General features: G+C 46.1%; 1 protein-coding gene across 1 annotated transcript; it reads right to left on the reverse strand.

Moving 5' to 3' along the window:
- Positions 1-454: 454 nt before the first annotated feature.
- LOC147885940 (plant/protein) lies at positions 455-27,888 on the reverse strand. Its single transcript, XM_087396510.1, has 5 exons — positions 27,424-27,888; positions 12,593-12,692; positions 12,313-12,475; positions 12,005-12,100; positions 455-798 (listed from the first exon to the last, which is right to left on the reverse strand). The coding sequence occupies exons 1-5, from the start codon at positions 27,770-27,772 to the stop codon at positions 676-678; spliced, it is 831 nt and encodes a 276-aa protein (XP_087252636.1). The 5' UTR covers positions 27,773-27,888; the 3' UTR covers positions 455-675.

Here is a 27,888-nt window from a genome sequence, read left to right on the forward strand (position 1 = left end):
CATTTGATTGCAATACCACATATCGATTTTCTTCTTTAGAGTTGTTTTGGTCTTTTCAACAAAAGTTAGATTTAAAAGGTTTCATCTTCCATCTTCCTCCCTTGCAGTGCACTGATCTTTTATGCATAGATTAGACACATTTTTGGCAAAGGGCCACACCCGCATTTTGCAATGGCCATGCATGAATCAGCAGCAGCATGATAGGCAGAGTTGTGTGGATCACTGGTATCTGGGTCATGAATAGGCAAGACATCTCTTTCTCCTATGTCAGAATAAACATGAAACAAGCACCAACTTGTGAGCTCATAAATCAGTCATTTTCTAATTATATAGATCAAGAACTAGTCTAGCGGACTCTTTTGACACCCTTCCCTTAATAGCCATGGCCCAGCCCTGGAACCTCCTCCCCCCCTTAAAAATAAACATATCAAAACAAAAACCATGAGTACACCAAGGAAGACAATCCCCTATATAGATACAGATTCAATTTGAATCAGATGATAGTTTACAATAGTTAAACCATGCTAAACAAGAATTTCTGATATGAAATCCTAGAGGGTACACATCAGATCAATCTACATCTGTACACTACATCCACTTTTTGCAGATGTTGGGATTCGATAAAACGGTCTAAGCTGGAACTGCCAGACTCCACTCTCCACTGGTGTTAGTGCTTCAATCTTCTAGCGAGTGTTTCCGAGCCTTCAAATTAAGTTGCAGACGTTCTGGTAATGGAGGTGTCCGTCCTCGTCGAAATAAAACTGCCAAAGCTTTGATTTTCCGACACAATGCAAAAACCTACAACCACACAAAACAATCATGAAAAAAGAACAGGCTTGGGGATTAATTAACTCAGCACACACTATTGTAAGGCAATTCTCTCTCTCCAGGCTTGGGGACTGATTAACTCAGCACACACTATGGTAAGGCAATTCTCTCTCTCTCTCTCTCTCTCTCTCTCTCTCTCTCTCTCTCGATCAAATAAATCCTTTATGCTGGTCATCTTTCATGACACCAGATGCCCCTGCTCAGCCATACATCAGTACTTCCATACCTCTTCTCTATCGCAGGAATATTGACAGATTCCGCACATGGTCACATACCGTGGCAATAGAGACAAGAGCTTGGCTAAATTTGCCACGACATGTCAGAGTTTGCAGATTCTGTGATTCGCAGACAGTAGAGACAGAGGCACATATAGCCCTGCACTGCCCCCGATATGCACACATCAGAGACGACTATCAGCAGATACTGGCAGACACCACTCAGATCTCGTCAGGTCTCTCCACTGCCTCTTCGGCAGCGTTGGGATCTTTTGTCACTCGTCTTTTTTTGTACTGTCAAGAACTTGAAAATTCTTGACCCCTCCACAGCAGAGGAGATTTTTGTACTGAGGATTAGGTCCCACGGGTCATTTTTGGCCCCCCGAGGACGATAATAAAATTCTACTTCTACTTCTCTCTCTCCATTGGGGGGCTGCTAGAGGATTGCCTTGGCTGTCCGTCAGAAAAAGCTCACGTGCCTCAAGGAGATACCACCAATAGAATGGGATGAAACTCATCAGTTGTATCCCTCAGAAGGGAACACAAGTACAAGTTTATTTCACAGAGAGGGCAGGAAGAACCAAGATTCTCCGACAGACAAACAAGCTGAAAGGTACACGGATATGGATATCTGAGGAGCTTACTCCGACTCAGCTCAAACGAGGAATGTTGAACTTGCGAAAGTGAAGGATGCGCGCAAAGCTGCAAAATGGGCAGTCTATCGTGATGGACAAGCCTTGATTTGTGAATTCAAATCTAAACCCAAAGACTCTCACTCTTGAACTGATGTTATTCAAGCCGTTTTTCTAAGATAGAATTAGTAGCCAGTTATGCATCTGAATAATTGGGTCTGAGTTGCCTTGAGCACTGACTCAACTCTCTAGATACCCGGATGTATTTGCAACTTTTTTTGTGTGTACCTTGTCCCATAGACCCATGAGATTTCCCGCGGACGTTAATCTCTCTCTCTCTCTCTCTCTCTCTCTCACACACACACACACATACGCGCGTGCATGCACATACAAGCACAGACAACGGGGGGCGCAGGATATAGAGATTTCATTAACATCTGCAAAAGGTCACAGAAGCCTATGAGACAAATAAATCTACCATGTGCCTAAACACTCCACCTAGCACACCCCTAAGGACCTCACAAAGAGAGAGAGAGAGAGAGAGAGAGAGAGTGCAAACCAGATCCAGAAAATATCGGAATTAGCCCCATGATAATCAGCCACAAGGCTGAATTCTATATGGTCACATAAGCTACGGCTGTACACACGTATAATGACAACCTTTCCATAAACAAATCACAACTATCACAAGTCATGCCAAAAGTATACAAATCAATGCTGAGGATTCCAGCAAACGTACTTAGCACAGAAACTTCTGCTATATGCACTGTTTTACCTTTCCCACATTCATTGTTCTTCTTCAGGGCCACAAAGGCATAGTTCTTAGCAATATGACCAGCCTTGGGACATTGAAGCAGAGGGGCTGCTCCTTAACCTTAGTTGAGTCTCCCAAATCGTTCTATTGCTACATCAGAGGACAGCTTGCACTAGAAGTTGTATAGGTGTGGGGCTTCTTTGCTCAGTTATTAATTGAAGTTGTCTTTGAGGGGGGGTGGCAACCCTCTCACCTTTCATGCAAACCAGGAAGAACATGGCTTCACAGACTCGTAAGCATGCCATCCTTTCGAAATTCAAGCCCAAAGGGAAGGGGCAACATAAGCAGCACACAAATCAGCCTACACATCAGCATAAAGCTGATTCTAGACAGCCTTCTTACAAGAGTGATGCAGAGAAGCCAAGGGAAAAGGGCGTTTGCCATTATTGCAAGAAGCCAAGTCACTACATAGGATAATGCAAGAAAAGAATTGCCAAGGAAAAGAAAAAGGATTCAAGCATGGCTGTCACAGATTCAGCTCCTCATGCACATGATGGTGGTGATGCACATGTGAATCAGCCTAGGTGGGCAGCACCTTGCTGAGTTAGGTCTGCAGCCTTCCATCTCTTCTTGGTCCTCCAGAATAGGCTCCAAGGGTTCTGGTCTTTGCTGCTCCTGCTTGCTGCTCCAGATGATGTGAAATGAGGCATGAGGCCTCTCCTTTTATAGGCCCTCAAGGTCCCCTTGTAGTAGCCAACTGGCAGCCCCTTAGTGTCTGCTCAAAAACCGACCCCACAAAGCCCCTTTATCTTGGGCTGTGGGTTGTACCTGTGGGGCTGTGTGCCCTCTGCATTTATGTCCTCTTTATTTAGGGCAAGGCTGCCCACAATACCACCAACCCAGTAGGAAAAAGGGCTATAAAACCAGGGCCATATGCACTTTAACTTTGTGGGGTCTAGCCCTCATAGTCTGCCCCTGTTCCAGGCCTGGTAGGCTGGCTGTGACCAGCCCTACCAGCCTCCAGACAGGCCGACCTGGCTGCCGGCTCCCCTTGCAGGCTCTCCCGCCATCTTGTGCCATGTGCCATCCATGATGCAGGCCATGTTGCCCACATGGCAGCCATGCTGCTGCTCATGTGTCAGTCTCTCAAACCCTAGGTTCACCCCCCCCCCCCCCCCAATGCTCTCCTCATATGGTGGCTTACAGATGGGGAGGTGACCTTTCCAACAACTACAGCCACATCTAAGGATGACTCTTATGCTTTTTTGACTTGCAGATATAATCCTTCGAAGGATGCATGCACTTTCAATGTCAATGAGACATTGAATAATTGGTATTTATATAGTGGTGCCACCAAACACATCACTTCCAAGACGTGTTTGTTTGATTCTCTGTATCCATCACCCGCTGCAAAAAGGGTGTCTTGTGCAAATGATTCTTCTTATTCAGTTTATGGTATTGGTGAGATTGTACTCACAGCCACAGATCTCACAAATTTCAGAATTCATGATGTACTTTATGTGCCTGGAATCAAGAAGAATTTGCTTTCGGTGTCCTTTCTCGATAAAAGAGGATTTCAGGTTGTCTTTAAAGATGACGAGTGTAAGGCTAATCAACAGGTAGTCCAAAATCTCTTCATTCAAGCTACAATTGCTTGTGAAGTCTAAACGTTTTCATTTTAGTCTCTCAGCATCTAAAACTAGCTGATAGGCAAGGCACCATTTAAGATAGAAAGAATTATCACAATACCAGAGAGGGGAGTATATCTCTCATGAATTTGAGGCTTATTTGAAAGAGAAAGGCATCACACATCAGCTTACAGTGAGGCTCACCCCTAAGCAAAATGGCAAAGCTAAGTGGAAGAATATAACTCTTATGGAGATGGATAGATGCATGCTCACAAGCAAAAAATTGCCTCACAAGTTTTGGCTTTGAGGGTCTCATGTGTGCCAACTATGTTTTGAATCGGGCTCCCACTAAGGCTTTGAAAACAAAGACTCTTATGAAGTTTGGCATGGGAGAAAGCCTTCAGTGGAACATTTTTGTGGGGGTGTTGCATATACCCATGTGCCTGTTGAATTTTGACAAAGCTGTAATGCATATTTGTTGGGTATAGTGCAAAGAGCAAAGGTTACCGTCTCTACAATCCTACAACACGCAAGATTTTTATCAGCAGAGATGTAATCTTTTCAAAATTCAGCAGATACACAAGCTGAATTTAATGTGCCAACTTCTTCCACATCAGATGATGTTTTTGAGGGATTACTTTACCCATTGCTTTGGGTTCCGCATCTGAAATCCCTGCTGAAAATCAGCATTTACAGCAAGCTCCTCATGTTGCACATGCCCCAATTCAGCCACCGGCTAATTTAGTTCCTACACAGGCAATGGAAGATGCTGTCAGGCAAGAGATTATAGAAATAGAAGAAGCCAAAATGGCTGCTCCAAACTCTCAGGGAGAGTATGCTTGATGCTCCTTTGCCTGGCAAAACTCGTAGTGCAGCTCAGAGAGAAGTTGCATGCACGGAGATTGGTATGATCTATGTCTCCACACGACAATGTTGCAAACATCTTCACCAAAGTGAAGTTTCAGGCATTTCGCAGTGCCCTGGAGCTATCTCCTTTTGGTGATTGATCCTTTCCTTGTACATCACCACCTTGGCACTACAAGGGGGTGTTGGAATTATTGCCATAATTAATGGCAGTGGCCAATGTATGACCAATAAGTGGGTTAGGGACACTTTTCCCTCATTAGGGGTTTTTCCCCTAACCACAGTTAGGATCCCTAACTACTAACTGTAGTTAGGTCTTGTTGTTGGAATGGTCACCTCCCCATCTGTAAGCCCCCATATGAGGAGAGCGTGGGGGAGGGAGACCTAGGGCAGAATATGTCCAGAGAAGAGAGAGAGGGGGGGCTGCCACATGGGCAGCACATAGGCTGTCATGTGGGCAGCCAGCTAAGGGAACACACCTGTAGTCAAGGTGGCTGCAACAGATGGCGCCAACAACAGGAGCAGATGGCGAGGCATTCAGCATCAGGATCTGGCCTGGAAGAGGTGAATCTAGAACAGCAGACATGGCGGGGTGTCCCAGGTAAAAGGCACGATGACATCAGCAATAGTACGGACGTGTACGGGAAGGACAAGGCGCCGGCAAAGGGCTGCAGCAAGGCGCAGTATAGTGGGGGTCTATGGGCAGGTCTATGGCTTGCAAGCAGGGCTGGCAGGTGGCAGGACAGCAGCAAAGGAGCTGGACCCTGCATGGAACAAAGGGCCAGCAAAGGGCCCTTATATAGGGCTGGTTGGGCTGAGCCAACCAGGTCGGTTGGGCCAGCCAACCTAGTCTGTCCAGTCGGCCCAGTCAGGGCAGACTGGTCAGTTTTCTACAGCAGGCCTCAGGGCCTATAAAAGGAGAGGCTCAGGCCTCATTTCATCATCCAACCTAGCAGCACTTCAGGGAGCAGGAAGGAGCAGCAGAGCAGCAGCAGTTGGGCCTATGACCAGGAGGTGAACTGTGCTGAGGTGCTGCAGACTTAGCTCAGGGAGAGGCTGAACCTAGACTGTCTTCTAGGGCAGAAGGTTGCTGAGATCATCATCTGGAGCAGCAATTCCACCAGCAGAAGGAGCAGCAGCAGGGCTACCTTTGGGCCTACAGTCAGGAGGAGAAAGAAGTATCTTGTGCTGCAGACTTAGCTTGCAGGAAGCTGCCCACCTAGACTGGTTTCCAGACAGCAAGGTGGAGAAGATCATTCTAGACGGAAAGTCTACTCACGCTCGAGGTGGAGCACGCGGACTCTAGTCTAGAGATAGCCAGCAGATAGGAGAAGGACTTTTGTGGTAAGATCAGAGGACCACACCATTGGTGGGACTCTGGATCTGTCTCTTTTGTATTGTGTCCATAGTTGTGGACGGAAATATACATTTTGGTGGTTTCTCTATCTGATTGGTTCATTGTCTATTGATGAGTCTACACACCTATTGAATGCACATAAGTAAAGAAGTTTGTGATTCCACACCCACACCGCACACTGTGTGAGCTCCTGGGCATTATTTCCGCTGCGTGTACCCTCTGTTGGGTCATTTCTAACATGGTATCAGAGCCCAAGTAGGAGGCTCACAGGTGTGGGAGCCTGAAGGCAAGGACCTTGCTGAAGGACAACCCTGATTCAGAAGCTCTAGGGAATCGACTTCCATGACTGGAGGATTGTGCCCTTGCGAGAAGCAGGGTGACTCAGGTTCAGTGAGGTGCGTTTAAAGTTCGCAGTCCAGGTGATCTGGAGATGTACTTTTGTTGCAAACCTTGCCAAAGGAAGGACGGGTTGAAACAAACCCTCAGAGCATGGTGCCTGGAAGACTCCAGGTTGTTCACTCATTATGAGGGGGACGACTGGAAGATCGTGATGGTTGGATTGCTCCAGTTCAGAGGCGGGAACGTGACTGAAGGTGGTGCCAAGAGGTGCTACCAAAGATGGACCTGTATACCAAGATGGTGTGCGAAAGCGCAACCGGACCTGGTGGAGCAGGAGCCACTGGATGAAAAGCCAGGAAAAGATTTCGACACCGAAAGGTTCCAGAGGACTACGACCAGGGAGTTACTGGAGCATCTTCATCGACGTGTTGGCATTGGGCCGAGATGTGTCGGTGAGAGGGGGTGTTGGAATGGTCACCTCCCCATCTGTAAGCCCCCATATGAGGAGAGCGTGGGGGAGGGAGACCTGGGGCAGAATATGTCCAGAGAAGGGAGAGAGGGGGGGCTGCCACATGGGCAGCACATAGGCTGTCATGTGGGCAGCCAGCTAAGGGAACACACCTGTAGTCAAGGTGGCTGCAACAGATGGCGCCAACAACAGGTGCAGATGGCGAGGCATTCAGCATCAGGATCTGGCCTGGAAGAGGGGAATCTAGAACAGCAGACATGGCGGGGTGTCCCAGGTAAAAGGCACGATGACATCAGCAATAGTACGGACGTGTACGCGAAGCAAGGCGCAGTATAGTGGGGGTCTATGGGCAGGTCTATGGCTTGCAAGCAGGGCTGGCAGGTGGCAGGACAGCAGCAAAGGAGCTGGACCCTGCATGGAACAAAGGGCCAGCAAAGGGCCCTTATATAGGGCTGGTTGGGCTGAGCCAACCAGGTCGGTTGGGCCAGCCAACCTAGTCTGTCCAGTCGGCCCAGTCAGGGCAGACTGGTCGGTTTTCTACAGCAGGCCTCAGGGCCTATAAAAGGAGAGGCTCAGGCCTCATTTCATCATCCAGCCTAGCAGCACTTCAGGGAGCAGGAAGGAGCAGCAGAGCAGCAGCAGTTGGGCCTATGACCAGGAGGTGAACTGTGCTGAGGTGCTGCAGACTTAGCCCAGGGAGAGGCTGAACCTAGACTGTCTTCTAGGGCAGAAGGTTGCTGAGATCATCATCTGGAGCAGCAATTCCACCAGCAGAAGGAGCAGCAGCAGGGCTACCTTTGGGCCTACAGTCAGGAGGAGAAAGAAGTATCTTGTGCTGCAGACTTAGCTTGCAGGAAGCTGCCCACCTAGACTGGTTTCCAGACAGCAAGGTGGAGAAGATCATTCTAGACGGAAAGTCTACTCACGCTCGAGGTGGAGCACGCGGACTCTAGTCTAGAGATAGCCAGCAGATAGGAGGAGGACTTTTGTGGTAAGATCAGAGGACCACACCATTGGTGGGACTCTGGATCTGTCTCTTTTGTATTGTGTCCATAGTTGTGGACGGAAATATATATTTTGGTGGTTTCTCTATCTGATTGGTTCATTGTCTATTGATGAGTCTGCACACCTATTGAATGCACATAAGTAAAGAAGTTTGTGATTCCACACCCACACCGCACACTGTGTGAGCTCCTGGGCATTATTTCCGCTGCGTGTACCCTCTGTTGGGTCATTTCTAACACTTGTATATTGTTCCTTATCTCTTTCAGTACACTTGCGTGGTTTGCTCTCTCTTTCTCTGTGCTCTTGCTCTCCTTTTCTCCTTCACTTATATCTAGATAAATCCACGAACATGCCCTAACTCATCCTCTAAAAAGTTGTACGGCCTTCTAGCCTTACTAGTTCATACTCAAAAACTAAGCTTTCTCCAACACCCAACACTTCTTTAAATCGGCTGCATAAAAGATTCGCCTTATCCGAACATGATCAACTAGTAGCAACTTGTAAGGCACATCATTAGTCTTTTAAAGGATTAAGTATGGGCCACAATAACCGTGAGACATCTTGTAAACCACACAAGTTTTCGTTACCCGAGGACTTAGGGATTCTCAAATATACCCATTGGTCTTCTAAGAGAGATCGAGGTGTGCCCTTCTGGTTGGCACAAAACTATGCTCATCTTGAGCACTCTTCATGTTTCCCATTGCTGCTGTTGCAACCAATAAGTTGGAGTTCCAACCCTAACATTCAATACTATAGGGCCTAGGCTGATATCCATAATCAACGTCAACAAACTCTCCTTAGCAGTAGAGTGCTTAGCACTATTGTACGCAAACTCTTCTAATTGGAAAAAACTCTTATCAATCAAACTGTCTCCTAGAAACATATGCCCTCAGCATTGTTGGAATGGTCACCTCCCCATCTGTAAGCCCCCAAATGAGGAGAGCGTGGGGGAGGGAGACCTAGGGCAGGATGTGCCCAAGAGAAAAAGAAGAGAGGGGGCTGCCACATGGGCAGCACCTCACGTCAAAGAACATGGAAGGTACCCAGAGCTAGGATGGATCTGCAGCAGCAAAAGGCGAAGCAGTAGCCAGCACAAGGGACCCAGAATAGGAGGCGATCACATGGCACTGACATCTGCAGGGTGTACGGCTCTGTACACTGCTGTAGAAGGGCCTGGCAGAGGCGCAATGATGGCAGGATGTGAAGGATGGATAAGCGCAGATGTGGAGCAGGTTTTGGGCCTGTTTGGAGGCCCTGGTTTAGGGCTGGAGAGTGGGCACCCAGGTGTCCAGAAGCAGCAGCAAGGAGGGCTGCAAGGGACTGACCCTGGGGGGCATATTTATAGCCCACACAGGTTGGCCAGGCAGGGTTATATAGGGCTGGGCCCTTGCCTAGATTGGAGAACCAAAGGCCCTAGAAGTGTGGGCCCAAAAAGCCCCGGGTTGTGAGCCCTTATAGGGCTGGACCAGCCACAGACTGGTCAGCCAGTCTGGTCGGCCAGTTTCCTGCAGGCTGGTCGGTCTTTTTGCCAGCCCTTGGGGCCCTATAAAAGGAGGTCCTTGAGGCCTCACTTCTCATCACTTGCAGCAGAAAACAGCCAGCAGATAGGAGCAGCAAAGGAGCTTCCCTTGGGCCTATGTTCAGGAGGTGAAGGGAGCACAAGGAGCTGCAGACTAAGAGCTGAGAGAGCTGCCCACCTAGGCTGGTGCAAAGACAGCAAGGTGGAAGGGATCTGGACGGATAGTCTATAGAAGCTCGAGGTGGAGCACGCGGACTCGAGTCTAGAGATAACTGGCTGATAGGAGAAGGACCTTGTGGTAAGATCAGAGGACCACACCATTGGTGGGACTCTAGATCTATATCTTTTGTATTGTGTCCATAGTTTTGGACGGAAATACATTTTTGGTGGTTTCTCTATCTGGCAGGTTCATTGTCTATTGATGAGTCTGCACATCTAATCTATGTGACGCACATTAAGTAAAGAAGTTTGTGATTCCACACCCCACACGCACATTGTGTGAGCTCATGGGCATTACTATAAGTCTTCCGCTGTGCGTACCCTCTGTTGGGTAATTTCTAACAAGCATATCTTTTACTGATTTACCCGTTCAATCTAACCCTCGGCCTCTAGATGGTTAGTTGTACTCATGCTTAACGGAGTACAATTTCTTGAATACGGCATGTCAAAGATGACCAATAAACTTAGCATCTCTGTCAATTACAATTATAGAAGGCAAGCCATAAAGACGAACAAACTGATGAGTAAGTCATGTTGCTGAAATTTCCTCTCGAGTAGGAATGAATCTAGAGCCGGTCAACAATCACCCAAATCGCATTATTCATAAATCCGGCCACAAAACCTGAGATCTCCAAAGAATGCAACAAGCCACCGTGTCTTAAGCACTCGGCTTTATTGACTTGGCACTGTTGGTAATGTCAAACATAAAAATCTATGTCGGCTTTCACCTTAGGCAAAAAAAAAGCCCCGTTGCCCATATTCAGCGTCCTTTGTACCCCCGGATGACCTCTGTGTGATAGGATAAATAGCAATTTGCCATCAACAAGAAGCTCCTAAAACAGCCCACTAGACACACAACTCGGCCTAACCATGATTCGTACAACCTGCTCTCCATTTCACCAATCCTCGAGGCACATCTGTACATGTTTCTGTCGCCACAAAACCAATGAATTTTCCCTAAAAAGTACATCTACTAGTAAAACTGCAATACCAAAGGCTTCCAAACTATCAAGTGCAATTGCAGATGGAGCTAACATCACATGCTCGACACCTACAAGAGCATACATCTGTTCCACATGTGAAAAGGGATCATTTCATACCTCAGTGCTTTGAGAAAACACCAAAGCTTGTGACAAGTAACTTTGAAACAAACCTCTAACAAGATCTCTCATTGTAAGCCTACCAATGAGATAACCAAAAGCAAGCAAGGAATGTGATAAAGTGTGGCTAGTGCGTCACCACCCACCATAGATCCTCGCCCCAAGCTAGAGGTCAAGCAACCCCCGTGAGACTACGTATCCCATAACACGCAGCCCCCCCCCACAAATGGCTATCTTTAGGGCACCAACCCCAATGGTCATCCCATTAAGCCCCGTGCCCTTAGAAACACAAATCCCAAGATAACCCAAGTGAGCCTAAGGTGTCCTAGTTCTTCACCCTAAGACTATCCTTAATATACCAAAGGTGTTATATGTCCTAACCTTCCCAAGGTTAGGATCGAGGCCTCTATACCAACTGACCTCCATAACTAGCCAATGCCTAGTCATGGACGTACCACCACCACTTGATAGAGCCACAAGCACACGATCGACCTTGTCTACAATGCCTAGGGATATGAGTTATGAGATGAGGCGAGTACAAGGGACCAACTTGAAGGCCTCCAAAAATCAAGAAGTAACAATATATTTTCTATTTCCGCTCTCGCCTCCTCAATAAGTACTCAGAGAGAGTGAAGATACAATCCAGGTTGGAGTGATCCCATTAGAAGCTTACCTAGCCCAATCACCTCATGCTTGTCGACTTAGCATGCTCATTGATGTGTAACTATAGTGTCAAAGCATACACATTAGCCATTAGCTTTTTGTGGATTGGGATGATACTATCGATGGTCTAGGCTGAGAGGAAGCGTCATTACAGAGATTGGCTTGGATCAGCACAAGTACTTCCCAGCTATTGGTTGGTAGACTGTCGTAAACCTTTGCTCTACTAATCTATAGTCTTTCGTTCAATCATGCAAAAGAGGTAGTAGGGCAAGGAATGCTAGAGAGGAGGCAAACCTATAGGTTTTCTAGCAAGGCTATCACTTTTAAAAGAATATAGCTTATAGGATCTATCTAAACTCATAAATTGAAAACGAAAAATAGAAGACATGACATTTGTGTAGTTGTAACTTACATCAGAAGCATCTAATTCCGCGACACCCATGCAACCCTTGCCTTGCCCATCTAATAGATTGCAATATCTTGTTGCTTCTTCTTCGTCCTCAAACACCTGTCACTGACAAATGTGTTAAAACTTCTTAACTTACCATGTAATTGAATGCTTTTCTATGGAAAAACACAGCCACCATACAAAGAATACATTTAAAATCCAACCACAAAACACACAAAAACTCGTACAAACAAAAGCCAATTGTACATAAACACCTAAACAAGTAAGTTTAGCAAATAAGAAACATGCTCTAGAAAGGGCAAGTGCAATACCAGTACTCCTTCGCGAACATCCTCTACTACCATACGAAAGCGATTGTTTGACGTGGAAACATTTTTGGAAGATTGTTCGAAAGAGGGAGACCTTGGAAGTCCATTTGCTCCTCTTCTACTGCCTCGTTTTGGGAAAAGGAGATTCAACTCGTTCTCAACCTCACTGTTGTTGTTCAACATTGAAAATAGAACTAGTCAATCAAACCGTTCATTGTCAATTAAATATTGGCCATGCGTTGGAATAAACAAAATAGGTGCATTTTCTTAAAAAGTTGACCACCTGCGTTCCCTCCTTGTTCGCATGGTCAAAAGCTTATTCTCTTCTTGGGCAAGCACATACACAGGTTTCGCATCTTCCCTCCAAGGATTTGACTCAAGTACTGATAACATTAAAAAAGAATCAATATGGTCACATATCAACTTCTACCAAGAAGACTATAAAATCCAAGATCCAAAATAAGTTCCTTAAAAAGCAAGTCATTTTGTAAGCAAAGCACGACTACACATGTGGCATGTTCAACCTCACCACTATTGAGGAATGCTAAACTCCCCAAAGATTATTATGTTTTTCTACTGCCCTCACATTCAAGTCTCTATTTCAAACACTGATCTAGGGGATACGCTATACTCTTTCAAACTATGCAATCCTTGTGAAGAGGAAACAACAACAATGAACTCATTTTTTGGTCCTTTATTCATCCTTGTTATATGATGTCACAGTTTTTCCTTCCTCTTCACAAACATACATGAAAATTATCATTTAAAAATTCTAAAACAAAAGAACATATGAAGCTCCTACTAATTTAAGGAAGCAAGAAAATATAATAGCCCTAGAACATGACACAAATTTTTTGTGGCAAATGTATCTCCTCTTTGTTAGAAATCGACCAACAGAGGGTGCGCACAGCAGAAGATCGATAGAATAGCCCAAGAGCTCACATAGTGTGCGTGGGGAGTGGAATCACAAACTTCTTTACTTAATGTGCATCATATAGATGTGCAGACTCATCAATAGGCAATAATCCAGCCAGATATATAAGCTACCAAAACAATATATTTCCGTCCAAAACTATGGACACAACAAGAGAGAGAGAGAGAGAGATCCAAAGTCCCACCAGAGCGTGGTTCTTTAATCTTACCACAAGGTACTTCTACTATCTGCCAGATATCTCTAGACTAGAGCCCGCATGCTCCACCTCGAGCGTAGTAGACTCTCTATCCAGATCCCTTCCACCTTGCTGTCCGGAAGCCAGCCTAAGTGGGCAGCCCTTTCTCAGCTTTGTCTACAGTCTATGATGTACCTCCTTCACCTCCAGAAGATAGGCCCAAGGTAGGTCTTTCCTGCTACTCCAATCTACTGACTTCTAACTGCTCCACGTGATGACATATGAGGGCACAAAGGCCCTCCTTTTATAGGCCCCCAAGGGGCTGCCAAAATGCCGTACCAGTCAGCCCTAATGGGCCAACTGACTTGGTGGCCAACTTGGTTGGCTGGTCCAACCAGCCCTGTATAAGGGCATGTGCTGAGAGGGAATGAGAGAGGGAGTGGAACCAAGGAGAGAGAGAGAGAGGGGGAGACACAAAGGTGTGGGTGTGAAGTGTTGAGCCACACCACAAACTCATAGGTTTTATTAGGATTAGGCTTTCACCCTATGACTGTCTTAAGACAGTCATAGGTGTCATATCTTTAACAAAAGGGTGGCAATGTGCCTTTACCCCAACAACCTCCCACCTAAAGGCCAATGTACCTAAAGGGGAGAAAAGAATAAAAATTACAGCAATATACAGTTACTGTATACAAGACCATAAAATAAGAATGGTCTCATCCTAATCCCATGATGTGGCGGCAATGTGCAAACCGCTCTGTAGGCAAGCTCTTAGTGAGCAAATCTGCAGGATTATCATCAGTATGCACCTTCACAAGCTCAAGTCGCTTGTCTTCCAGTACCTCCCTGATGAAATGGTATTTCACATCTATGTGCTTGGTCTTTTGATGAAAGACCGGATTCTTTGCTAACATGATAGCACTCTGACTATCACAATGCAAAACTGGCATATCTCCTGTAATGCCCAAATCTCCCACCAGCCGAGTAAGCCATATTGCTTCCTTGCAAGCCTCAGTGGCTGCAACATATTCAGCTTCAGTGGTTGACAGTGCAACGCATTTCTGCAACCGAGACACCCATGATATAGCACCTCCTGCAAATGTGAAAATATAACCGGTAGTAGACTTCCGGTTATCTGCATTCCCTGCATAGTCTGAATCTGTAAAACCATGCACCAATACATCCTGCCTACCATAGCATATGCACAAGTCTTTGGTACCCTTGAGATACCTCAAGACACCTTTCACTACTTCCCAGTGCCGCTTGCCTGGATTTGCCATATACCTGCTGATGACTCCCACCGCAAAAGCAATATCCGGACGAGTGGCAACCATGGCATACATCAAAGAACCAACTACAGATGCATACGGAACCTTGGCCATTTCAGCCTTATCATCATCTGATCTGGGGCTGTCCTTACTGCTGAGTTTTAAATGTGGAGGCAACGGGGTACTAATAGACTTCCCCCCCTCCATTTTAAACCAGTACTTTGTCAATGTACTCCTTCTGTGACAGAAACAAAAGTCCCTTGGACCTGTCACGAATAATCCGCATGCCAAGAATATGGTTTGCATCACCCAAGTCTTTCATGTCAAAAGACTTATGCAGTTGTTTCTTCAAAGCACTAATCTCTTGCTGAGATTTACTGGCAATCAGCATGTCATCCACATATAGAATGAGTAGCATCAAACTGCCATCCTTTGCCCGTTTGGTGTACAAGCAATGATCGGTCTCACACCTATGATACCCTTGGGACTGCATGAAGGCATCAAACTTCTTGTACCATTCTCTTGGCGCCTGCTTGAGTCCATACAAGCTCCTCTTGAGCTTACACACAAGCTGCTCTTTCCCTTTAACAGCATATCCCTCTGGCTGACTCATATAGATCTCATCATGGAGATCTCCGTGAAGAAAAGCAGTCTTCACATCCATCTGACATAAATCCATGTCCTCATGAGCAACAAGAGCTAACACTGCTCTCAAAGTAGTCATCTTGACTACAGGGGAAAAGATCTCATCAAAGTCAATGCCCTTCTCCTGCTTAAATCCCTTGGCACCCAATCTGGCCTTATACCTCGGTAAAGCATTTGAATCCACTTTGACTTTGTAAACCCACTTGCATGGCAAAACCTTTCTGCCTGCAGATAGCTGCACCAAGTCCCATGTATCATTTTGAAGTAGGGAGTCCATTTCTGACTGCATGGCTTTCTCCCACTTCCTTTTCTCTGTTCTTCCCATAGCTTCCTTGAAGCTGGAAGGCTCACCACAATCTGTCAATCAGCCACATTATTGGCTCCTGGAACAAACCTGTCAGGAGGCCGTTGTACACGGGTGCTCCTCCTAACAAAATGTTCCGGATTAGGCTGCTGTCTAGCCTGTTCGTCATGCATGACGGGTGGCTGTACCACCATATTTGGCTGTTCTACAGCCCCATTTGCTGGCATATCCAGTGGTGCATCATTGGCAAAATTGTCTGGCTGATTTTCAGCCTGTATACCCTCTTGAACAGGGTTATCTACAGCAGCCTGCTGCTGCATATTAATGGGCATTCTTTGCTGTCCGACATCATCATAAACAACCCTCCTGTATTCCACAGGTTGCACGGGTTCTTTGTGTACACTATCCTCTTTAAAGATGACATCATTGCTGCGTATAATCTTCCGATTGACGGGATCCCATAACCTGTACCCCATTTCACCTTCGTCACCATAACCCATAAAGATGCATCTGGAAGACTTTGGCTCCAGTTTGGTATGCAGTTCTTTGCGTATATGAGCAAAGCACTCGCAGCCAAACACACGTAAGTGCTTATATGAAGGTGGCTTGCCAGACCACACCTCCTCTGGCACTTTCAACTCCAAAGCCTTGTTCGGCGACCTGTTAATTATGTGAACTGCTGTTTGCACGGCTTCTGCCCAAAAGCCATGGGGCAATGCAGCATAAGACAACATACATCGAACCTTCTCCTGAATAGTTCGATTCATCCGCTCACTCACACCATTTTGAGATGCATTATGAGGGGCTGTGAGTTCCTGCTTAAAGCCCTTAGCTTCGCAAAACTGTACAAAAGCATGTGACACATACTCACCCCCATTATCGGATCTGAGGCATTTCAGCCTGCGACCTGTCCGATTCTCAACCTGAGCGACAAACTTCTTGAAAGCATCTAAGGCATCGCTTTTATGCTTCAAGAAATAGACCCACACTTTGCGTGTGGCATCATCAATAAAAGTAATGAAATACTTTGCACCCCCTAGTGATAGCTGTGGCATCTCACACAAATCAGTGTACTAGATCAAGCGGTGCTCTATTTTGGGGAGTTCTCCTCTTATGAGGAGTCATAGAATGCTTGCCAAATATGCAATGATCACAAGTAGGCAAATCTGAAAATGAAAGAGACCGCAGATAACCCAAACATGACAGTTCTTGCATTCCTTTAACGGACATGTGTCCCAACCGGCTATGCCACAATGAAACCTTTGGCAGCTCGGTTATGGCAACAACATGATTACCTACACTAGAAACATAAAGAGGGTACAAGGTATCACTCTTATAACCCTCAGCCACTACAACCTGGCCATCAGTAATCACCCATTTGGAATCCCCAAATATGGTGTGGTAACCACTGTCATCCAACAAGCAAGTGCTAATCATATTTTTCTTGATTTGCGGCACATGGCGAACACCATCAAGCATAAATGTGCGTCCATCAGGGAATACTATCTGTATACTGCCAATCCCTGCAATCTGACATGCATAGTTGTTCCCAAGGTGAACAACTCCATGAGTACCTGTGTAGGAAGTAAACCACTCCCTATGAGGAGTAACATGAAAAGAAGCACCTGAATCCAAGAGCCAGGTGTGCATGTCATGGCCATCAATAACCAATGTATGTGCAATTACAGCAGAAGAGCATAAAACATCATGTCTGTCACTTTCACTGTCTTCTGCTGCAACATTCACTGCATCCAAGTCATCTGCCTTGGCCTTGCCTTTGCCTTTGCTTCCACTGCCTGCATCCTTTGTCTCAGCCTTCTTGGCTTTCTGATCCCGTATAAACTTGAAGCACTTAGACTTCACATGTCCCTTCTTGCCACAGTAAAAGCATTCAATATCCTTTTTGCCACGGGACTGACTGCGGGATTTGGACTTTCCAGCAGATCTCCCCTTCTGCTGAGTCCTGCCTCTTTCCTGTACCTGCAAAGCATTTGAAGACTTGCTGCCCGCATTATTCTTCCTGCTCATCTCCTCCATAAGGAGAGAGCTCTCCACATCAGCATACATAAGAGTGACATTTGAATTAGACAGGGTGGTCTTGAAAGTGTCCCAACTCTCAGGGAGGGTACACAACAAGAAAGTAGCCTTGAACTCCTCATCAAGGTTCAATCCCTGTGCAATAAGCTGTGTAAAGATGGCATTGAACTCACTCAAGTGTGAGGTCATAGCTGTACCTTCCTTCATGCGAAGATCAACAAGCTTCTTCAACCAATAAACCTTACTGGCTGAACTCTTTTGGGCATACAACTCTTCTAGCCTCTGCCATAGGCCATAAGAGGTCTTTTCAGCCTGAACATTGAACACAAGAGAATCACTGAGAGTAAGCATGATAGCAGCCCTAGCGGACAAATCAAGCTCCTCCCACTCATCATCTGACATCCCAGATGGCTTGACACCCTTCACCCTTATGGGCTTAGATATCTTCTTTAGCAGAAGTACATTCAAACATTGTTCTGCCCATAATGCATAATTGTGTGCCCCTTCCAATTTCTTTATGTTCAGAATTGAAGATTCACTTCTCCCTGATGCCATATCAGATAAGGAAAGTACCTGACTCCCTGTAAGTCAAAAATGACTAAATAAAATTCTGATTTCTCAGAAAAACCTGCTCTATCAAGAGCCAGGAGCACTCACAATAGTGCTGTTTTTACTGTCAAAACAAAATCTGCAGCAAAACAGAAAATTTCCCTCCAGTCACTGTACTTTCTGACACACTGTACCGTGCTCAAATAGGCATAAAACAGTAACTTCAGAATGCTGCAGCTGTTCCACAAGTGCTTTATCAGTGCATCATCAGCTGACGAAGCACAAAACACTGCTGTCCTGGACACTTCTCCCACCTCAGATGAGGTATTGCACTGATTTTATATGCATAAACCACTTGTCATACACTGTTTTGTTCACTGAAAAGAGGCTCCAAGCACTTCAGCCTGTCACAAACCTGCAACAAAGAATGGGACAAATCCCAAGCAATCACCCTTCTGCCAAGGGGATAAAAGGCATCTGAAGGTCTCAAACAGTAACTCAAGTGCTCACAAGCAAAATCTGGGCAAAAGCCCCTTGATTTGACACCTGTACCAAGTGAAAAACACCTCAACACTGAGGTAGCATACAAAATACAGCGCTCTCCTGGTACTTTCACCTGACAATGTGATGCATAAACGGCCCTGTGTACACAGTAACAACACAGATCCCAACGTACAAACACTGAAGAGAAAATCTTTTGAGCACTGTCAACGATGGACAGTTAGGGACCGAGTAAACTCGATGCGCCCTGGCCAAGCGTGGCTCAACTGAGATTTTTCAAGGTGTCGTACACAGAATGTGACCTGCAAGAAATGTCACTGAATACACTGCGGAAACAAGACCAATGTGAGCATTCTCGCTCCACACTGCCTCAAAGCATACACTGCATAAACTGCCAGGCAAAAGCCCTTTGAAATTGTCACCCAAAAGCTGAGATTTGCACTCAGCAAAAGCATAAAAGCCCTCTGCAAAATCAAGGCATTTGACCTTCCCGAAACAAGATAACTGTGCAACCACCACACACTGTGGCACTAGTCACCTCAAGCACAAGGGACACGAGGGTACTTGCTGTACCTTCAACACACAATTTTGAGAACTGAACAACCGGGAATGAAGAGCAGAGTGCTCTCTCTTTTTCTTCTTCCCCCAAAAAAAAAAATGCTTGCTGTACCTGCTGTACCTGCGCAGGGTACAAATCCCAAAACAAAAAATCCGAACTGTACCTCCCTGACGCAACGACCGTACAACGGCGTACGTACAGTACGACCGCCTGTACGGCGTCCGTACAGTCGGTACGGACGACCGTACCTGACCGTACGAAAAGGCTGTAGCAACCTGTGCTGTGCGGTGCGCAGCTAGCAGCAGCTAGCTGCTGCTGCGTGTGCGAGCTGCCCCGCGTCGCCTGCGCGCTGCCCTGCTCTGCCCGCGCGCGCTGCCTGCCCGCTGCCCTGCTCTACCCGCGCGCGCTGCTCGCTGCCGAGCTCGCTGCTGCCGCTGCTGAGGGCACGAGGCCCGAGGGGAGAGGGAGGGGTAGACAGGAGTGGAGAGGGAGAGGTGAAGGCTCTGATACCAGTTGAGAGGGAATGAGAGAGGGAGTGGAACCAAGGAGAGAGAGAGAGAGGGGGAGACACAAAGGTGTGGGTGTGAAGTGTTGGAGCCACACCACAAACTCATAGGTTTTATTAGGATTAGGCTTTCACCCTATGACTGTCTTAAGACAGTCATAGGTGTCATATCTTTAACAAAAGGGTGGCAATGTGCCTTTACCCCAACATGTGCCAGGCCCTTTTGGGTTGCTGCCTTGTCACAGTCGGAGCCTATTGCAGGCCTGCCCGATGCCCCCGCCTGATAGGTGCTCCTATGTACGGCCTGCTTCCCAGGCCTGTTTGCAGACCAAGATCTTGCCCATAGCCCTCACCATGCTGTCATCTGTTGCCTAGAGCCTCTCGGCAATGTGTCGCCTCTTGCCAAGCGTAGATCTAGGGGGCCGTTGGCCTCGCCATCCATCCTGCATAGTCTTGCCATCTGAGGCAACCTCTAAAGCTTCAGGTATTCCTCTTTTCTTTCTCCGATCTTTGCCCCCATGGCAGCCATAGTGCTGCCCATGTGGCCTTCTCTCAGAACCTAGGTTCACCTCCCCCATGGGGAGGTGATCTTCCAACACGCTTAATCACTCAATCAGTTCTACAATGATATCAAAGACAGCTCTGCAACAGAGCTTCAGAGGCTTCAGTGTACCAATCACTCCCATCATTGGAAGCTTTGGTTACACGTTTAGAGCTATACAGATACTGAAAATTTGTATATCATGCCTCTAGATAATTGTGATGTATTGTTGGGTATGCCGTGGTGCCACAGTGTTCGGGCTGTTAGTGTAGACACGTTTAATAGGAAGATTACTTTGACACACACCGGCAAGACTCATGAATTGGATGTAATACTAAAGGGAGAGTCAATCCCTATTGTATCCACTTTGGCTATTTCTTCTATAATGAAAAAGCATAATTCCGTGTATTTGGTTTTTGCAAAAGCAATACAGCCAAAAGATACTCCCTCTCATCTTTCTGGGCTACATAAAGAGCGAGCTGATTTTCTTCAAGATTGTTTTTCTAAGACTCTGCCAAGAGAACTTCCACCAGAAAGGCCTAAGGATCATGCCATTGATATAATACCAGGCAATAGCCTCTTTCTACTTGGAAGCACTATTTGCTTGGTGCTAATTTTTATGTCTAGACAAGTTCAGGATACTTTCTCACTCAGCAAAAGTTATCAGAGAAACATAAGCGTTGGAAAAATTTCTTGTGTATGTTCCATTTCCAGATAGTGCATGTGCCAAGCGCTGAAATCTTCATCTTCTTTTCATCCCCAGAAAGATAAGCAGCCTGAAGAAGCAAATTCCACTGTCCTTGAACTTTTGAAATGTTATGTTATGTCTCAGATCATAAAGAAAAATGGGAGTAATATTTGCCACTGGTAGAATTTGCTTATAACAATACAGTGCATACTTCCACACGTAAGGCTCCATTTGAAATTATGGAAGGCGAGAGGAAAGTCTCACCCATTTTTCATACGATAATAAAATCTTTGAGATGGACACGTATCTCGAGAATTTGGATGAGGCATATAAGAAGATCAAATTAGCTCTCCAGAGGACTCAGTAAAGCAAAAGGAAGCCATAGATAAGCACGGCCTTGAATTGGTATTTGCCGGGTGATTGGTTATTTTGCCTTTCTAGAAAGCAAGGCTGAGAACTCGTAAGGGTCAGACCAAGGTGTATGCCAAGCTCAGTACGAGATATTATGGACCCTTTCAGGTCTTGCAGAGGATCAATGATGTGGCTTACAGGCTGAAGCTATCCGATCATTGGAAAATTCACAACACCTTTATGTGAGTCTCCCGAAGCCATTTCATGCGAAGATATGCCTTATGAGAAACAGCCAAAGGTAGAGGAACTGGATGAGATCTTGATTCCAAAACAAATATTGACACATAGTGAAAGAAAAATCCAAGGTAGAGTTTCCCATGGTTATTTGTCGTAATTTTCACATTGAATGCGAAGGGGATGGAGGAGGATGAGTTGGCAGATTCACCTCAGTTGTTGTACCTCTACCTACAAGCTTTTCAGCTTGAACCAGCCAGTTGTGGCTCTTTCAAGCTCAGCAGAGCACAGATCTAAAGCATTGCCTAATACTCAAGAGGGGGTAGCACCTCCACTCCCTCCGTACAGACAGGCTCAGTTATAGAGAAATCACTTGGTGAAACTTCATGTCTCACCCAAGATACCGCTTGTTGATGGTATATCTACCATGGAACTCCTATGATCAATGTACTAGTCACTGTTGCTTTGCATCGGTATATGGTTTGTATATCGAGCTCTACTGAATCATATATGCACCGCTGGTTATGCATTGTTCGTTCTGCAATGTTAGTTATGTGTTGCTCATTCTACAATATTGGTTATTCATTGCTCGTTCTACAATGTTGGTTTTGCATTGCTCGTTCTGCAATGCTATTTGTACAGTACATGCTTTTGTGATGGCACTCTATGCCAGTGTTATTGTTTCTTTTATTCATGTATAGCAGTTCTTGAGTGCAAAACAAGGACATTTTGCCAGGTTTCAAGAAAGGGGGTATGTCAAGGGGACGTGAATTTCCTAGACCTGTGAATACTTTTGCCCTCTCATTGATTAGAATTGAAAAAAGGGCTAATCTAGTGTATGGGCCTACTATGCAAGGAACCATAGTTGGAACCATACATGTACAATCATCCGTACCGTACGTCTATTCCGTACGCGTACACTTTTTTTTTTTGGGCAAAAAAATATACTTACAGGCCTTGGACGCCCGCCCGTATGGTCATTCGTCTCTAATTTGCAGCAGACGCAGTTCTCCAAGCTCCACCCTTGGCCCTTGGCCCTTGAGCCCAACCGTACAATTTCCATACAGCCAAGCTGCCAGCCGTACAACTAGCCGTACCAAGATCATGTAGCTTGCCATACAACCAGCCCTCCAAGTTCCAACTATTGAAACTTGTCGCAGGCTGCAGCCTTCCACTGTCCAGACTCCAGACTCCACCTTGAGCTCTCGAATCTCAGCTACCTGGGTCCTCACCTTCAACAAGAGAAGATTCTCTAAGCTCTTGTGACTCTTAGCCTTCAGGATTCGATTGAAGAAGGACCGAGGTGACCACTGACTCCCTCTTATCTCTTCCATGTTATCTGTTAAATCTTGGGTCTTGAAGTTTCTTCTCATTCTAAAATCCACATTCTCATCTCTCTCTCTCTCTCTCTCTCTCTCTCTCTCTCTCTCTCTCTCTCTCGGAAGAAAAAAGGAGAAGAATGGGAATTTGTGGAGACACTGAAGCCTTTAGGAAAGGGGTAGTTTACTTGCAAATGCAAGTACTACCCTCACAAATGGGATGGAGGACCTACCCGCATAAGAGCACACTTTCTTGGGCTGACAAGCCTTGGGGTTGACCCTTGCCCCCCCTGAAAATGAGAAAGACACTTGTAGAAGGTTGCAAGCAAAGGCAAGGGTCAACCCCAAGGCTAACATGAGAAAGACACTTGTAGAAGGTTGCAAGCAAAGGCAAGGGTCAACCCCAAGGCTAACAAGCCTTGGAGTTGACCCTTGCCCCCCCTGAAAATGAGAACGACACTTGTAGAAGGTTGCAAGCAAAGGCAGGTAAAAATAAATTTGCAAAAGAGCTTGATGTAGATGTGGCTGATTTGGGAGATGCCTGGAAGAGTGGTGCTGCAAGTGCAAGTGCATCTACACATGAACCAAAAAATAAGAAACAAAAGGTGTTAAAGGGAGCCTGGGCCAAGGCATGGGAGTCCTAGGCACGGAAGGATGCCCACATTGCTCTTCGGCGCTTTTTCTTTACAAAGGACATTTCTTATTGGAAGGTGAGGAGTCCATATTTTTTGGAAATGGTCCGTGCAATTCGCCAAGTTGGGCCTAGCTTTAAGCCTTCATCTTACAAATCCTTGCGCACTTCGGAGCTGAAAAATGAAGTGGCATGCATAGATCAAGAGTTGCTGCAGTTTCAGGAGAAATGGAAAAAGTATGGATGCAGCATAGTGCGTGATGGCTGGTCTGACACTCGGCGTAGGCCTCACATTAATATTATGGTCTCATGCATTTTTGGATCTGTCTTCTTGAAGTCTGTGGATACTAGTGGGCAGTACAAATCAAAGGAATACATTTTTGGGATATTAAAAGATGCCATTCTTGATGTTGGGCCAGATAATGTGATGCAGGTGTGCATGGATAATGCATCTGACTGCGTGCGAGCAAGAGATTTGATAGAGGAGGAGTGGCCTCATATTTTCTATACTAGATGCACATGCCATTGCCTTGACCTCTTGTTTGAGGACATTCGGCAACATGCTTGGCATTAACACATGTCAACATGATTGTCACATTTGTTACTCGGAAGCACACTGTGTTAGCATTATATAGAACTTTCAACAACAAGGAATTAGTAAAACCTGCACAGACTCGGTTTGCTTACATGTTTATTGTGTTAGCAAACTTGTTGGATGAGAGAGTCTACAATGGATTGCGTCGTATGGTTGTGAGTGATGAGTACTGCAGGAAGAAAGTATCACGCACTGTGAAAGCACAACAGGTGTCTTCCATTGTATTGGGCGCTTCGTTCTGGCAAGAAGCAAAAGTCATAGTGAAGATATGTGCACCTATTCTGAAGATCCTCCGTTTCGCTGATAGGTAAGGGGCTACCGTGGGACGTGTATATGAGCTCACTGGTCGAATGGTGGAGAAGATACAGACTACAGATGGCATAGACTCCTCTAAGTTGGCTGATGTCAGAGCCTTGTGTGTTAATAGGTGGGATATGATGCACTCTCCTTTACATGCAGCTGCTTTTGTTCTCCATCCTATTTGGAGAGAGAGAGATCCAGATGGTGATAAGGAGGTGCATGATGGGTGGATGGATGTCATTGAGCGGTACACGAAGTATGATGTTGAGAGGCACGGCATCTTATTTGATGAGTTTGATGTTTACAAGTCCATGTTAGGCACATTTGCTTGGGCAATTGCGAAGGATGATAAGAGGATGCACCAAGGGGTGAAGTGGTGGGAGACATTTGGGACTCACACTCCAAATTTGCAACAGTTGGCTATTCGAGTGCTCTCGCAGGGGACATGTGCTTCTCCTTGTGAGAGGAAATTCTCTCTTACACATACCAAAAGAAGGAATAGGCTTCTTCCAAAGAATACATAACAATTAGGATACATCCATACTAATTTGCGACTGATCTCCAAAATCAAGGAGAGGGGATTTGAGAAGATAGAAGTGACCTTGGAAATGATCAACAAGGAGAAGGATGATGAAAGGCTGCTTGCTTTGCAAGAGATTACAGAGGGAGAAGAGGAGATTCCAGCCGGACCAGCCCCTCTTGTTACAGGGAGGATGAATGTTGCTGCAGCTTCAAGCGACTCCAATATTTTGGAGTCCCATGGTGAGGCAGATGAGATTGACGCTGATGAGAATGAGGAGGAGGAGGAAGAGGAGGAGGAGGAGGAGGGCACTGATGCTGATGAGGATGAGGATGCACCTTGAGGCTTTGTGATGCATTTCAGTTTTGTTTCTTGGCTGTAGCCTGTGGCAGCTTGCAGGACCCAGGCTGGCAACCTTTTCAGTTTGTTATATGATGTTTTCCAGCTTGCCTTTGATGTAGTACCTGCAGCCTACAAGTCCCAGGATTCTTTCACTTTTCTAGTTAGTAGTATCTACTACCTGCTACCTTTGATGATTGATCATGATGTTTTGGTGTCCATCACTATGTATCAGATGACAAAATCCAGTTCCTGGAGGCTGGACTCTTCATGACTTTAAAATCAATAAAAGTTTGAAGTTTGAAGTTGAAAGTTTTGTAGTTCTCTCTCAAGTAAATGTGTACATTCTATATTTTTCTGATTTTTTTGGGGTAAAATTAGGGGCACGTATGATTCAGCCCCGGGGCTGAACCACACTCCAATCATACTTCCATACCCATATGACGTTTGCGTATGGTCAGGTATGGAAAAAACTATGCAAGGAACTAAAGGACAAGAGGGGTAAAAATCCCATTGCTGAAAATAGCTCTATGGGCCAAGTTTGGCAAGCTGGCTTGGGAGCAAACAAGAAGGTGAAATTTGCTTTGAGGCAGGTTTCTGGACCAAGGCTATCACCTTGCTGATTTTTGACTGAGATGGCAGGGCTCCCAGAAGCTCCAAAACTGATTCACCTACAGCCAGGGACCCTCCAAAAGGATTCGCCTACAGCCAGGGACCTCCAAAAGGATTCGCCTACAACCAGGGAGCCTCCAAAAGAAATTGCCTACTGCCAGAAGCTCCAAAACTAATTCGCCTAGAGCCTCTAGAAGAAATTACCTACAGCCAGGGAGCCTCCAGAAGGAATTGCCTTTGCCAGGAGCCTCCAGAACTGAACCGCCTTTAATTGGGGATCTGCCAGGTGAATTCGCCTTCAACCAGAGCAACCAGATTGACTCGCATGCCTGCAAGGAACTTCCACATTGATTCATTTTCATCTAGGGCAAACTGTTGGGTCTGGTGTCACATGCCAGCTCTGGACAGCAGAGAGTTGCTTCCATTATTATCTATCAGACAATGTGCATGGAGTCGCCTTCTTTTCTCTGTCAGCTCTATCCCCAGAATGGGAGCAAAGGTTTGGCACTGGTGACAGCCTCTGAGAGCTGTGTGGCTAAGATGGGCTGCTAGTACTTTTGGAACCGTTGGCCATGGATTATGCACTGGATTTGGATGCCTTTTTGAGCCAGAATTGGCTCAGTAGTAGCAGGCTGTTTGTGCTTGCCAGTGTTGAGGTTCCATTGGGCTGTGTTTGGACAGGTGCGAGGGCATTTAGCCTTGCTGTAATTTAGCCTACTGAATAAAGAAATAAACATATACCAAAAGGGGCGCCAAAGTTGGGGGCCGATTGGGATCAAGAGCAATCTAGCTCCTCGTTCTTGGTCCTGTGTTCTCTTTGTGTTTCTGAAATTATCTTCTAAGTGGCTGAAATACCTCGCCGCTTTTACAAGCCAGACTCCCTCTTTCTATTCACCCCTCCTGTGTCTCGGACTTGCTCACTCAATGTCTTAATTTATTATTTATGCAATTAATTTATAACCTATACGGAGGGCTTGTTATCATTAAGAACTTTTTTTTTCCTTGAACAAGCCGTATTAGATCCCGTCTCTTGCATAAAGCAATCAATCGAAAGAAACCAACATCTGGCTGTAACACTCAGTATTCTGCCCCCCCTCATGGAGTCGCATTCTTGTGTATGCCAATTATGTAAGAAGCACGACCAAACTGTCAGGTGTTTCGTCTTCAAAGTAACACTTGTGCCAATCTTCCAGAATGACGCTCAGATCTAAAGAGGGTAGCACCAGCAGCACAAGACTTGCCAGTCCGGATGCCCATTAATATTGACGAGTGAAATATATTAGTCAGATGTTAAATCGCACTAAACTCTATGCGTGCCTTTACACTTAGATTGCTGACGATGGAAAACATACCCAAGATCGAGGGATTGACGAGGAACAGCGGTAAAGATATAGTTTGGCTAACAATGACGCTCACAATGTCCGTCTCTCACCAATTCAACGATCGAAAGCACCTGCACACCTATGACTTTCTATGCTGAGCCTATCGTGAGGGATCCGAGACAAACCATCGTAACTGCTGGTGTCAATGCTCTGCTCGAACTGCCGCCGCATGTCGTAAGCGCGGGACGAGACCTGTTTAAGGAAGCCATCGGAAGTGGGAGGGATGCTGCCGTCCAAATGCAAGGCGCGGTCAACGTCGGGCTCGTGGTCGTCGCCGGGGCTGAAGCCAGGGTCGTCGCCGCGATGGTAGGAGCCGGAAGAAGCGGAGCAGGAAAATCTGGGGAGTCTGGAGAGGGAGAGGGGAGGGAGGGGAGGGCGAGGGAAGGCAAAGTGGTGGAATTTGGGGAGGGAGGAGGATGGCAAGGGGAGGTCGGAGGGCACGAAGATGGAGTCCAAGGGGGAGGCGAACGACATAGCTATGGAGGAAATTAGGGTTTCGGCAGTATCAAAAAGTTGCACGTAGCTTCTGTACTAATTTGCTCTCTACATGGAAGCATACAAGATGAAAGAACAGGAATCCTATGAGGAAG

The sequence above is a fragment of the Dipteris shenzhenensis genome, chromosome 25 (assembly GCF_047967505.1).
Source record: "Dipteris shenzhenensis isolate YYH24624 ecotype China chromosome 25, Dip_SZ_1.0, whole genome shotgun sequence".
Classification (NCBI taxonomy): domain Eukaryota; kingdom Viridiplantae; phylum Streptophyta; class Polypodiopsida; order Gleicheniales; family Dipteridaceae; genus Dipteris; species Dipteris shenzhenensis.